The sequence below is a fragment of the Amphiprion ocellaris genome, chromosome 18 (assembly GCF_022539595.1).
Source record: "Amphiprion ocellaris isolate individual 3 ecotype Okinawa chromosome 18, ASM2253959v1, whole genome shotgun sequence".
Taxonomy (NCBI): Eukaryota; Metazoa; Chordata; class Actinopteri; family Pomacentridae; genus Amphiprion; species Amphiprion ocellaris.
The window spans coordinates 32882544-32898039 of NC_072783.1; the positions used below are offsets into that span (position 1 = coordinate 32882544).

Consider the following 15496-nt stretch of genomic DNA (forward strand, 5'->3'; position numbering starts at 1 on the left):
TAAAAGAAGACAAACAAACTGGAGATTTTTTTCCCATATAGCAGATTGAGTTTAAATCTTCCTTCTCAGACAGGTTCCAGTTTGTGCATGTCAACAATGATTGTTCTGAGCATACTAGGGTTAATCATGGAGTTCCTCAGGGCTCTGTCTTAGGACCAATACTGTTCACATTATACATGCTTCCATTAGGCAATATTATTAGGAAGCACTGTATTAATTTCCATTGTTACGCTGAGGACACTCACTTGAATTTATCTATGAAGCCAGATGAAACTAATCAGCTAGCAGACTGCAAGATTGTCTTAAGGACATAAAGACCTGGATGACCTATAATTTCCTACTACTAAATTCAAACAAGACTGAAGTCATTGTATTTGGCCCCAAACATCTTAGAAAATTGCTTTCAAAGCATATAGTTACTCTGGATGGCATTACATTGGCCTCCAGTACTACTGTGAGGAACCTCGGTGTTATCTTTGACCAGGACATGTCCTTTAACTCACACATAAAACAAATCTGTAGGACTTCCTTTTTCCACCTGAGAAATATTGTAAAAATCAGGAACATCCTGTCTCAGAGTGATGCAGAAAAACTAGTCCATGCATTTGTTACTGCCAGGGTGGACTATTGCAATTCATTTCTATCAGGATGTCCCAATAGCGCTCTGAAAAGCCTACAGTTGATCCAAACTGCTGCAGCCAGAGTACTGATTTTATTTGATTTTATTTTACCTTTATTTGACCACGTAAGTTAGTTGAGAAGTGATTCTCAATTTAATTAACGACCTGGCCAAGAGGCGGCACACAAACAAGATAAACAACAAAACAGATTACATGTACAGCAAATCACATTATATTAAAAAAATTATTATGCAATGACTTGTAAAATAGAAAGGTTAAAGAAAACATTTGCAGTGGTCCTGAAGTGTTACTCTGACTTTTTAATAAACGAGAGCGACACGTATGAAGTGAGTTTTAGGGATTGTTGCAGAGAGTTCCAGTCATTACCGACAGAAAACTGAAATGAGGATCGACCAAGAGTGGGAGTGGTACGCATTTTGGGAATGTGGAGGTTAATGAAACTGTTCTCATAAAGAGTAAGTGGAGTTATGAATGGTCAGTAGTGAACACGGATATGGTGGTGTTTTACCAGTGTACACAAACCAGTGTAACTGTCTGCGGGAGTGAAGAGAGGGCCAGTTCACCAGTAAGTACAAACTGCAGTGGTGGGAGTTGTAAGGAGCTCCGTGGTAGATAGTGTCTAATTTATGGAGGAGGGTTTTTGAAGCAGATCTGTATAAGACATCACCAAAATCAAATAATGGAAATAATTTCATTTTAACAAGAAGGAATTTGGCGAAGTGTGTGAATGAAGGTTTGTTACAATAGAGAAAGCTGATTCTAGGTTTAACTTTGGAGAGGAGCTCACTGATACACGTTTCAAATGAGAGTGAACAATCAAGCCAAATGCCCAGAGTGTTGAAGGAGGTCACAAATTGAATCTCATCTTGGTTTCTCTTCATTGGCTTCCTGTGAAATGTAGAATAGAATTCAAAATCCTTCTTCTGACATATAAAGCTCTTAACAACCAATCTCCATCATATCTTAAAGACCTGATAGTACCATATTATCCTAGCAGAACTCTTCGCTCTCAGACTGCAGGCTTACTTGTTGTTCCTAGAATCTCTAAAAGTAGAATGTGAGGCAGAGCCTTCAGTTATCAGCTCCTCTCCTGTGGAACCAGCTCCCAGTTTGGGTTCCGGAGGCGGACACCCTCTCTATTTTTAAGACCAGGCTTAAAACCTTCCTTTTTGACAAATCTTATAGTTAGGACTGACTGGGGGACCCTGAGGGGGTCAGCTGGAGTCTTCCTCTTGGACGTCCCTTAGTTCTGCCCCTAGTTCTGCTGCTACAGGCCTAGGCTGCTGGAGGACCTCTCTGGATGCACTGAGCCCTTCTCTATCTACCATTATATTTAATATACAGTATATATACCATTATTGCATTACACTCACTCTGTTTCTCCCTGTGTCCTTTCTCCGAGTGTCCCTGATCCCAGAGCTGGATGCTTCAGATCTGTGGTGGTTCTCCCACCAACTGGCCTAATCTCCCTCTGTGGGATGCTGCTGCTGCTGACCTTCCTCCAGCCCACTGCTTCCAGCTGCCCATTTCCATCAATCTACTCTGCATCACCCTCACTGTACTTGATTTGCTCATCTACATATTTTTGAATTTACCACCAGCTATATATGTAGCATATTTAATGCCAGAGCCATACACCATAGCAGTAAACTATAATCAGTTTCAATGTTGGCTTGTTCTGTATATCCCCAGTCACTCTGCATGCATTATGCATCACTTTCTATGTATCATCTATGTTTTTCTATGCATGTATGCCAATGTGTGTTATGTGTTTCCTTGTCTTCCACCCTACCCTCTTCTCCCATCCCTCCCCCATCCCCTCTACATCTTCTGACTTTGTTCCTCTCAACCCTCCTTCCAGCAGCAGATGGGTCCCCCTATATCAGCTGGGTTCTGTTCCAGGTTTCTTCCTGTTAAAAGGGAGTTTTTTCTGCCACTCTCTCCTTAGGGCTACTCTGGGTGTTCAGGCCATATGGGTTCTGTAAAGCATCTTGAGACAATATGAATTCTAATTGGTGCAATATAAATAAAATTGAATTTAAATTGAATTGAACTGATAATTAGGTGCAGTCAGATCACTCTGCAGCTGAGAATGGTCTGGCTATGCAAAACTACTTATTCCAACCTGCTTAGTGCTCTAGTACATCACGTTAAGGCTATTTTTGCATTAATTGACATTTCACAACCTAAAAGTACTAGGGAGAGTGATTACAATCACTGCAGCTTATCCTTGTGGGACAATTCACTGCTCCAGCAAACTGTCCAGCAGACCCACTGACAGATCATCCAGCTTACCTCTGAACACTGCAACCTCAAGAGCCCTGCTGTTATTGAAAAGCCCATCATTAAATAGCACTCAGGGAATGTTGATAGCTTTGAAATCTGGTAAACAAGAATAGATAAGCACAAATAAAAGGCAAGGCTCTGCTGGTTTTTTCACTCTGTGATTTTCATCTACCTACTTTATGTTTTGACCTCGGCTACTATCTGCAGCTCTCTGTGTCTTTTGAAAAGGAGAGTTAGTTGAGGGTGGGGGTGTTGGCGGTGGTCAGGAAAAAAGAAACAAACATCCTCCTGCTGTAACCACCACAGAGACTTGAGCTGTAGATCTGACAGCGATTGGCTGTCTTCATCAAGGTCATGAGAACTCCTGAAGGAAAACACAGCGCTCTGACTATCAGTGGTTGATCAGTGGAGTGTGGAGCCTCTTTTATCACCTCTCTATGTCGACTCCTGATAGGCTTCATTCTGATGTATGGTACACGCCGTTCTACGCCGTCCCCCTCTTCCAAATGCACTCATGTAAAACACACTATCAACATGCATTGCTGCTGGCGCTTCATGATCGATGGAATTTGGACTCCGAACAGTGAGTTTATGGAGCTGTTATTTCAGGAGCTGTGGCAGAAAGGGATGATAGAGGACGGTAGTTGTGTTTGTGTGTGTGTGTGGACAGAATCTTTATTGAGCTGTCACACTCCAAAGGGTAGGTTAACAATACAGATCCCCGTGGAATCCAAAGTGTGTGTAACACATGTAAAAGAGTGTAGAAAACATCATAAACCTGTTTAGTCTTATATACTGCTAACTCTTGGGTGTTTTAAACATGATAAAAGTGTGAAATGTCACATATTATAGTTAGAATGTTAGATGTGTCACCTTTCTTTCCAAAGATCCAATGTTTGTGCATGCTGGTGATGAAGAAGATGGGTGTCTGGGTGAGACACATGAAGAAGTCTGTGAATGCCAGATTAATAATGAAAATGTTGGATGGCGTCCGCAAGCTCCGGCTCCTGCACACAAACACACACAAGCAGCTGATGAAACAGCGTCATTAATATTGGACAATGAATAGATCATTAACACATATATAAATATATTATTAGAGCAATTACAGAGAAAAAAACTGTGGCGTTAAACTGATTTATATAAGCAAAATTGTTCAGAATTGGAAGCCTGAGTGAAAATACCTGCAGAAAGCGTATATGACAAGGAAGTTTCCCAGCATTCCTGTGATTCCCACGGCCAGGATGACAACGCCAATGGTGTAGTGAGCATGGTCTGGCACATCTACTGTTGGAAATATGTGGTTTGGAACCACAGAACCCTAAAACAGCAGGGAAAGAGGAGGCAACTGGTTCATTTGTGGTCAAAGAATAAGAATAGGACAGAAAGTAATTCAGAAATAATGCTCGAGTCCATGATTGCTGTGAAGGCAATTTGGTTGGTGGGAGAGAAAATGACACTGAAAAAAATCCTGGTTCTTGGAAATACAGAGGGTAATTTCACTAAGGAAAATGGAGAATTAAAAAAGAAAGGGACAAAAAATTTATTATTATTATTATTATTATTATTATTATTATTATTATTATTATTATTATTATTATTATTACAGTATGTACTCAGGGTAATTCAGGGATAATTAAATGTTAAAGGGGAATAGAAGCTTTTACTAAATGGAAAAGAGCAAATGTCCTTATCATAAACAGTGACATTTTAAGCAATAAAACTGTTCAAGATTATAATGCCTCGGGATGTGGCTATCACTTGGCATGTACACACTCAAATGTTGTAATTAAATGTGTCCTCTGGTACAAGACAAAGCTTTGGCCTGAGAGAAAATCCACTTTATCCGAAGCTCCTATTGAATCAACTCTATTCACCCCAAAACATCTTATTTAAATAACAGTAAACAATGATAATTGGCATTATTAGTGACTGTAAGTAACCTGTGTGGCACAGCGCAGGAACTTTTTTTTAAATAACTCGTCCTCGAGAGAAAGCATCAATAGATATTTTCTGACTCAGTAGCTAATTATAGTAACTCCACAAGGTACATTAGGTTACATATGTGTAATTGACAAAGCTTGAAATGTTACGTTTATGTAGCAGAATGAGTAAAATTATAAGCAGAGTTCAACTATCCAGCAGTGGCATTTTAATCTTTCACTCATCATATGCAAAAGAAGCAAAGTGTGACTTGTTTTTATGAATAAAAGTCTACATTCACTGAACTGTTCCCTTTAGATGGTGGAATACTGGCACGTTGTTGAAGCACATTTTGATGTTGAGGCTTATTCTTTAATGGTAAAGTCAAAAAACATAAGTTGTCAGATATAAGAACACAAGTAATCTGGGTATGTTTGCTTTTTTGTTGCAAATTTTGTGTTAATTTGAACATAGTTAAGGCTCAAATTTGAATAATTGTGACATGCCTGTGCCAAATGCTGAAGTACAGTCAGTTTTATAGGTTTCATCTGGCTAAAAATGACATGAAAAAATGGCAAAAGATGTTAATATTTTGTGTTAAAGGTGTTAATGTTAAAGTCTCCAGATGTTTGAAGTTAGAAGGCTTCCTTGCCATCCTTCTGGTATTTATTTTGTTCTATAAATCCTTGATGGGATTCAGGTCAAGACTTTGCTTGGACAGCTCCAAAATTTTGGTATTGTTTTCTGTTAACCATTTCTTCACCACTTTGGCTGTATGTTTCAGATCATTATTCTGTTGGAAGGTCCATTGCTGTTCAAGGTTTAGATTTTCTGCAGGCTGAATGACTTTTCTTCCACTTTGACAAGATTGACTGGGAAACATCTTCTAACCATCACATTCCCAGCCTTATGTTTGATGGTGTTCTTGGGGTTGAAAAACTTTCGTTTTTCTCCAGGTGAGCTTTTGTGACATGAGTCCTCCTTGTTTGGCTTCCATAAAGATCAGTTTGTTCAGTGTCTGCTGAAGTACCTGCCATGAGAACTGCTTAGATACACCAGGAAGCCAATCCTTGGTTTCTTCTTGACTTCTTTCAGAGCTGCCCATTGAAATGTTTTATCGTATGGAACTCCTTGTGCTTTCTGATTCTGCTTTGTACTGAAAACATGCGGATATAGTTTTATAGTCATTTCCTCTCTTTTCATAATCTGCAGCTCTCTCTCAATGATGAATCCTAATGGAAACCTACTGAGCTCTTTGGTTTTAGCTGTGACTTACAATTGACTAGTAACTCACAAAAGAACCTCTGCATCAGCCATTTCCAATTTATATTGTATTAAAATGCTCTAGAACATGGTAGAAATTGCCAGGATGATTTGAAATGGTGTAACAGTTGCCTTTTCTCAAAAACTGGTGCGGTATATAAATAGTTTTGGATGAGCTATTTTAGGTAAAAAGTAAAAACAGAAACAAAACATAAACAAAAAAAAATCACAGACATAATTCAAATTCACCAATTTTTCCATGAAAGCTTATAGGCAATTCTAATAATAATTTGATTGTAATGACAAATAAATGTTTTACTTGTAATCCGTTACTGTAAGTATGAATAATTTTCTAAATGCATGGAGAGAGTTGTGTGTCATCAGCTGTTGGGTGAGCTGGAAGGCAAACTGGAGTGGATCTGGTTTGCTTTCACAACACAATGAGGTAGTGATGATGCGAGTCTCATTCTTTTAGATACAGTCACTAAACAACTGGACTCCACACATCCACACACAGATTTTATTCATGGACATTTCATCAGCTTTTAACACTCTAAGTAACAACACCCTGCTACCTCGCCCCTCTGACCTCCAGGTTCACACACACTGATTTTATGGATAAAGTACTTTTTAATGGACAAACCACAGTGTGTGTTTTTAAACGGTTTTAAATCAGATCCAGTGATTTTAAGCACAGGGCTCCCCCAGGGCTGTGTTTTGTCATCTATCCTGTTCTCTGCTTACACCAACAGCATCACCTGTAGCAGGGAGGAACTGAGGCGTCTAAAATATGCAGACGACATGGTCCTGGTGGCTCATATCACCGACACCCAGGCTCTGACTCAATGCCAGCAGGAGGTTGACACCCTGCGCCAAACAATTGTTGGAAATTCACTAGAGCTCAACATTTTAAAAACTAAACTAAGTGTGGGTCTTCAGGGAAAAGCCCAGACCTGTTCCAGCCTCTGAAGATCCACGGTCTGTCTGTGGAGCAGGTGGAGAGTTTTAAATATCATGGGACAGAGACTGATACCTGCCTGTCCTTTGGCCAACACATGAACTCTGTCCATAAAAAGACACAGCAGCGTCTCCACCTGCTCAGGAAGCTCCGTTCTTTTAGTATCAGCAAAGACATTTTAAGCCTCGTTTATAAATCACTCATCGAATCCAATAAATCAGGCCAGCAAAATTACTCAAACAGCCCAACCCTCCCTGTGTGAACTGTATGGACGCTCAGTGATGAGGAAAGCCACCCTCATCACTGAGGACCCCTAACATACCCTCCAATTTTTACTTGGAACTAGGAACAGACAATAAAATTATCTGTCTATCCATCATATGGCATTTAAAGTAAATGTAATTATCCTAGTTAACATCTCTAACCCTGTGTCTTACAGTCTGTTGTCACTTGTGTCATTTCCAGCCAGAATAAACCAATTAGTGAAAATACTAAATTCACATAAATCAAAATTTGGTGTGGATTTTTATCATTGTGGGCTAAAAATATACACTTTGTTGTTTATTTTTTGTTTGTCTTTTTTAGGTTGCAGAAATGTACGCATTGGAGATTTCTCTTGGCAGTGAATTATGTGAGTGAATTATGTTAATGAATGAAATCATCAATCCACAGGATACAAAATAAAAATGCTACACGGCTAATGAGTGCATGCATTGTTCTTCTATTTAAACTGTGCCGCTGTGGTCTTTGAGAGCTGCTACCAAAGGTGAGGGAAATATTCCTGATTGGTAAAAGTCAAAGAAGCAATCCTGCTATATAAAGCCTTCCACTGAAAAGGTCACTTGCACTTAATATGTGACTTTTTTCCCCTCTCTTTTTTACCTACTTGGTAGGGCACGTTATTACACTGACCCATTTTCATCTTTGAAGTTATTGTGCTGAACATGCAAACATTTGTCAAGTTTTGTTGATGACATTTCATCCAATATAAATCCTATATAAAGGCCCATTTAGCCTATTTATTAAATTTGTTTTCCACCACTTCCTGACAGAAACATACCACTCTTCAGCTAGCTTTAGAGCACTTTTGCTGCAAATAGCTGAGGGTGAACAAAAAAATTTAAAGGTTGCAGAAAAAAATGTACTGAAAGACGCTCCAGTGCTGCACAGGGGAGAATGGAACAGCAGAATTCATGCATTCATGTGTAAGTAGCAATTTACTCGTGTAGTTGACGGAAGTCAGACTCATTTTAAATGCATTATACTGAGCTGAGGAGAAAGCAGAATAAAAATGACATACTCAAGAAAAATGCAACACCTCAGCGTACACAGTTACATTCCACCGCTGCACTTTAGTAATAAAGCTTTAGACAAATCAAGGTTGTTTTTTTTCCCTCAAAGCATAAAAGCAGATTTTTATGACAATGAATGCTTTTCATTTGACAGCAGCATATTTCTTCTGAGAAGCTGCTGCACCTGAGAGCACACAGCTTCCCCTTCAGAATTCATATCAGAAATTCTCACACACTCCCTTGAACACTCTCGCCATGTCTCTCACACACACACACACACGCACGTGCACACACACACACACGCACGCACGCACGCACGCACGCACGCACGCACACACGCACACACACACACACACACACACACACACACACACACACACACACACACACACACACATCCAGCCACCAGGACTTCCTTCACTGGGATAAATCTTCCATCAGCTGCCCCAGCCTTCAACTGGAACACACATCTCCTTTCATTAATCCTGGACACTGCATGTGTGTGTGTGTGCGTGTGGGTGTGTGTTGGTTTCCTGCAAAGTCTGCCCCACATCTGTTGCAGCAGTCCTACTTTTCTGCAGAGTCACAGAAACTGAGGGCATTTTGATGTTACAATGAAAAGTGATGGAGTGGTTATGCAAGTGAATGAGTGAAAAGGTCAGGGGGATGCGTTACCCAGAGAGGGGAGAGGTTGGTATGCAGATGTGGCTTGCGGCCTATATAAGTGCGTGGAATGTAAACACACATAGATCCAATCTGACGCCATCGCCGATGATGTGGTGGATCACTTCCAAGTTCTGCTAAATCCCCCCCCTCCTCAACTCTCCCTGCTGGATCTCCTTCTCCTCCACTCTGTTTATTCCCAGCCCTCATTAATTCCCTTCCTCACGTCGTCCCTCCGCTCACTAAACCTCCCGATCACTCCTTCACTTCCTCCTGCTCCCTCTGATGTCGCCTGTCTCCCAGTTTCGAGCAGCTCAGGACCAGATTAATGCCGATCACACGGGGAGGAGGAAGGAAAGGAGCAGCAGAAGTCTCCTCTATGTGGGATTTAAAGAGGCTGATAGTGGGTGGTAATATACGGCTACATACTTCATGCCTGGGAGCACGTACTGAAGCCAGGGTGCCGGAGTTTCTGGGTTTTTCCTCATCAGTGGAGAGCAAGTAATATAAATGTAAATGGTGTGGTGGCTGCCTAATGCACAGTGATATAGAACAGCCAAAGACAAATAAATGGAGTGAGACAGAAAATGGAGATTAGGGGTGGGGGAGATGGTGAGAGACAGCGCAAAGCAGAGGAAGACCAGAGAACATCCACTGTGCTAATTAAATCTGAACACGTATGTTAACATAAAGAGCCATGCCAACCTTTGTATACATTATTTGAATGAACATCTGTATTGTAACTGCAAAGACTTATGTTTTTAGTCAGCATGTTTAGGCACACACAGATGGATTTGTGTGTAACAAAATATAGGAAACTGTATCACTCTGGACCAGCCGTGACTAATTTAATAAACATAGCCGAGGGGGGTTACCTCTAAATAAAAAGTAACTCTGGTGACAGCATTACTATAATCAGTGTGACGACACAGAATCGTATTTTCATTAGAAACATGTCTTCATTATCTGTAGTCACGCAGATATCCAATTGCCTCAAAGAGCCACAGCAGTAAATGAGTGATTTCTCTTTCATATTCTATAAATGGGAGTAAACGGGTTGATTCTGAACTATGATGTAGTTTAGCAAGTGACTGACTCTGATTGTCTGGAAGGTGGCCGTTAATTTCCAGTAACTAGAACTAGCTGCAATGTAGGATAAAACTTCATCAGGTGGTTCTTTGCTTTTACATCATCCATTAAGCTCTTAGGACTGGGTATCCATATATGTAGACATCTTCTCTTTTTTTTTCAAAAAGAGTGTATTGTTCACAGTAATGCTAATAATAAAAATATCAACAATAATAAAAATTTTAATAAAAACAACAATCATAACAAGCATATAAATGTAATATACATACAATATAAATATAAAAATATAATAAACATAATAATCACATATTAGATTTTATCCAGTGATTATGTTTATTGGTTACTCCTTATACCAAATAATTAGAAGAAAAAACCTCAGGTTTTAAGATGTTTACACAGTTTAACATGTATTTTACAAGTATAATCCTTTATTTATATATCATTCCATTCAATAAAGATAATAGATGGGTGTCTAAGATAAGACATATACATATATATATATATATACACATACATACACACACACATATATATATATACATGTATGTATATATATATACATGTATGTGTATATATATATATATATATATATATATATATATATATATATACATGTATGTGTATATATATATACATATATGTGTGTATATATATATATATATATATATATATATATATATATATATATATATATATATATATATATATATATATATATATATATTAGTGGTGGGACGCAATTAAAAAATGTAATCTAATTAATTATAGACTTTGTAATTAATTAATCGCAATAATTTTAGTTTTGTCAAATAGCAATATTTGACACAATAAGTGAAGTTTTTCAATTCAAATAAAATTGTGGTTGACAGTTGAATCAATGAATAGACATATACGTGTTTATAATTTAAAATTTCTTTTAAAAAAGGAAAATGGGACATATCTAAAAAAGTGATTTTGATGACTTAAAGCCTGAATTTAGTTGTTTTTTTTCCCACTGTATGGCACATAAAATCAGCATAAGTAGTTCAAGGAGCTTCAGAAAGTTGAAAATCCAGAGATTCATTCTGTTTTCATCTTTTCTGGGTCTGATAAATGGTGTAATTTTGATGGTTCTTTTTATAGGAGTATCAATTTTTATTTATGTAATTTTTTATAAACAAACATTTTATAATTAAGTTATTAAAAGAGATATTTTTGTTGTTTAGGTTATTCCTCCTCCAAGGAGTAAAAACTTAAACCACAGAAATGTTTCATTTCTATTTATCTGCATTTTTCATCTGTCTGCTACATTCACAGATTACTGCAAATCTAAGTGCAATTATAGCGATTTTATTCAACATTTTAAGACTTTCTGTAAACTCAAGCAGTCTAGAAAAGTGGTCTATTATGGGATGGCTACACTGTTAGCCGTTAGCATGACTCGTAGCTAACGTTAGCTCTGGTGCTAACAGCAACATGTTTTACATTGAGGTGATACCGTCGGCTTGAAGTGACGCAGTGATCAGAAAACTGTTTGTTGTACAATTTGCACACAACCAGGCTTTTATCCAAGCTGCCATCGGGAAGATTTTTAAAAGAAAACTTTCTGTCCAACAAGCTCAATCTTGCCTTCCTTCACTGTTCACCAGTGCCTGACTTCACTCAGTGCTTCCTGTGCTTCTTCTTCATGGCTACAAACAGACTTTAGGCTCATTACCGCCACCTACTGGGCTGGAGTGTTCATCAGAGTTACCGGTGTGCCAGAAATGAGGGAACCGAGGAGGGTGCAATTAATTGCGTTATTCTTTTTTTATTTTAGCTGCGATTAATTAAGCGAGATTAACGCGTTAAAGTACCTGCCCTAATATATTTATATTGTGATATAAAAGACAATTCAGGTATCATTGTTAGTAAAAAAAGATAGTTGTTCTATGCTGTATTAAATGAAAAGGTCCTTCTGATGTGATGGATAATTGTGGCATTGAGGATTAATACACTATTTTGCTCACTTTAGATGTTATTTTATATACATTTGTCATATTTGTGAAACACTGTTCTGCTGATTTCAGTCATATTTATTTAGCTCACATTGATAGGAGATCACTTTTAACAAGACACTTCCAAGGCCTAAAAGCTGACAAGTGACAAATTAACAACAGCCTGAATGACTGAAAATGTTGCTTTTAATTAATTAATTTTATACTTCTTCTTTTCCAATGAAATTGTCTAGTGGCTGCCTTATTTCAGAACTTGACTGACTCAACTTTATTAAAGTTTCTGTCACTTTTCCATCCACTGAATGCTAATGTAGATCAGTAACTGCTACCCAGTATTCTGTTTCCTTTGGATGCTAATGGGCCATTTTCCTCAGTTGTTCAGACACTAAACAGCGCTGATGAATGCCGCAGTAACTGCACAGCTGATTATCTGCTCACCGAATCTGCCACACCTCACAAACAAGCCTCCAATCAGCCTATCACAGGAATCACTGTCTGCAGTTTTATAGGAAAAACTCCCACGGCATCACACAGGGCCACCCACTGACACACATTCTCTCTCTTTATCCCCGTTAAATCATATCACCACTCACAGACACACGATTTCCAAAAACACCACTGCTGCATCCTTAAATTGGAGCCATATTTTTAGAACTGAGCAGAGATTACAGATTAGATTTGTATCAAGAGAAAAGCCAACAAACAGTGATAAGAGGAATATAGAGCTCTGGAGAGAAACAGAAAAAACCTCGAGAGTTCTTAAATGAAAACCACACTTATTCCTGACTGTAAGATCCCATCTGTCTCTGCAGAAGCTGCCCTCAGGCTCCGTTCCAGTATCAGTTTTCCCAGCACTCCCACCACAAACGCCAGACCACAAAAGCTACAGCGACTGAAGCCTGCAGGTCTGAGCTTCAAAGTCCAAATCCAAACCGAACCATTCACACTTGTTGATCTACGTTCACTGTAGCGGTGCTCCTCATGTGGTTCTCAGTATGTCTTCAAAACAGCTGTTTCTCCCTGGAATCATTCAGACTTAAGGTCTGTCTGGGCTCCTGTGGGGAAAAGTATTTCCTTTTTTTGTATGCTTTGGATTGTACGTACAGTACAGAGATGAACACACCGCTGCACATCTGTGTAAAGAGATTTCCCTGAAGCTGTGTGGTAAACTAATCCCACTCTCAGACAGAGAGGGAGACAGAGAGAGATGGAGTCTGATTTATCAGTGAGACTTGGTAGCACAAGTATTAACCACACAAAACAGTCAGCAGAAGGATGTGGGTAATGGATGATTACACACTTTTAATTTAAAAAATTAGAAGCAAACACTCTGAATTATTTCAGGAAGACAAGCCAGCTGATTTACGTGTTTATGCTGCAAACAGAATTTCCTCTTGAGGTTAATGAGGATCTGAACTGAGCTGCAGATCAGCTAAGATCAGGAACCAAACTGGACTATTAAGGGGTTCATTTGAGGTTGTTGAGGCACAATTTGCAAGAAGAGATAGCCAGATCAATGCTGTTTGGTGCAAGACTGGATCACAAAAGTCAGGATTATTATTAATAGGAAATGATATCTCTAAACTCATCACAAATCATCATCATAATGGAAATGTAAGGGAAAATACATGAATGAATGGCTAATCATGACGCACAGAAATGACACAAAAGAGTACTTTCACCGCAGAAGTGACACATAACTATACACCCACAGCAGCTTTTTATAACCACATTAGCACAAGGACCTTCTGAGAAAAACGGGATTTGCGCTGCCTTCATTCAGGTCAGGTGCTGAATGAACGGAGCGCAGATGCGCTGGCGAGGATGCTGCGATTCATTCATTCATTTAACACCTCTCCCTCTCACTCACGCCTCCCCCGTGAGACACTTCTGCAACATTTTATGAATGGTCAAGTAGAGGAATGAAAACTAACAACTGAAACCAGAATCCAGTGAGTTTCTGTGCCTTTTTTCCACCGCTGTGGTGAGTTTGGCTACGCTGGATGCTGCTGTTACGCATCGCTGCAGCGCACAGAAGCTCTCCAGGTACGCCGAAAGGAGTGACCCAAAACAAGAAAAATCCACGAAATTAAGAGTTGGGGCGGGTTACTTACAGTTGTAGCCACCGGAGCGAGCTCCATGAGCCGGTTCGGGTTGATGGAGCTGATGTTCCAGGGTGCGCGGGCGGTCGGGTCCGGTGTCGGGATCCCGGGTCCAATCTGGAGCCTAGAATCCATTCAGGATCCACGGTGGGTAATGAAAGAAAACTGACAGAAAAGTGGACTTTGGAGGTTGTTGAGCCTGTATGAGGTGATCTAAGAGTCCGAGTGGCCGGTCATGATCGCCGCCCTGCTCTCATATCGGTCTCTGCTGGCATACAGCCGCTGTGGAGGGGTGGGAAAGACTTGCGCTCTCTCCTCTCTCTCTTTCTGTTTCTCGTCCAATCCCTGCTCCGGGGATGCCCGAGAGTGTGTCAGTAGGTCTGTGCGTGTGCACAGAGAGAGCTGCCCTTTGTTATGGTTGTTTATTTAACTTAAAGGGGAATCAATGGAGCAGTTTTCTCATATCAATAAGCCCCTTTTGCTCCTCTTCCTTCCTTTCCATGTTGTAAGTTCTTGTGCTCTTTGCTCTGCAAAAAACAGGGTAAAAACATGTTATGCAACTTGACATGAAAACATAAAAAATGACATAAAATGATAACATTCAGTCACTCCTGTCTCCTCATGCTTTGTAATATCCATTGAAAATTGTTCTTTGTGCACGTTCACGTGCACTTTTCTTGCTTCTCACATCTTCCCTTTCCTAATGAAAGATGAAATTTATACTTATTGCTGTGACATTATGACATTATGAGAGAAGCCGTGGATGTGAGCATCTGTGAGGAAAGGTGAAGGTCACAGTGGAGCTGCTGTAAAGACCAAGGAAGGGCAGGAGAAATGGATGGATAATGGAAGGATTAAAATGCATCAGAGTCTTCATTTCACCACTCATGAAAGCCCATTTTATAGATTTGCATTAATGACTTTTATTCTCTTTTATGGCATTTGTTGTCGCTTTTATTAAGTTATTTGTATGAATTGGTGTTTGTTCTATTAATTTATTCAGATTGAAATTCAGTATTTTGCATTTTGTAGCTCTAATTTTGGCACTTTTGTCTTCTCTGGTCTTTTTGCTATCCTTGTTTGTGGCTTGTCTATCAAATCATTTTTTAAAATACTGCTTTTAGAAGGTGGTATTTTTTTTTTTTTAAAGTCATTATTATTAATATTGATAATGTTTTAATCCTCAAGACAGGAAAAAAAATATGGACAGAAGATGTGTGACAATGTAAAAACAAAGACAAAAGAATGAATAAATTCAAGAAAAAAGTTTTTCTTTTTCCTGTTTCCTTATTGTGTCCAGTCT

At 39.1% G+C, this 15496-nt stretch overlaps 1 protein-coding gene across 6 annotated transcripts in view; it reads right to left on the reverse strand.

The window, feature by feature from the left end:
* The window catches only part of LOC111585658 (melanopsin-A-like), a 63270-nt gene extending 48686 nt beyond the window's left edge, over window positions 1–14584 (reverse strand). For 3 of the 6 annotated variants that reach the window (XR_008599532.1, XR_008599530.1, XR_008599531.1), the window contains exons 1-3: window positions 14206–14571; window positions 4112–4248; window positions 3801–3934 (exon numbers count right to left, since the gene is read on the reverse strand). Coding sequence is in view for 2 of the 6 variants with exons in the window: in XM_023295209.3 (XP_023150977.2) it covers window positions 3801–3934; window positions 4112–4248; window positions 14206–14328 (394 nt within the window). In the remaining 4 variants the exon portion in view is untranslated. Of the gene's footprint in view, window positions 1–3800; window positions 3935–4111; window positions 4249–14205 lie in introns of all 6 variants that reach the window. The other 3 variants (XR_004846080.2, XM_023295209.3, XM_035941497.2) reach the window with 3 other exon arrangements.
* Between the last annotated feature and the right edge of the window lie 912 nt (window positions 14585–15496).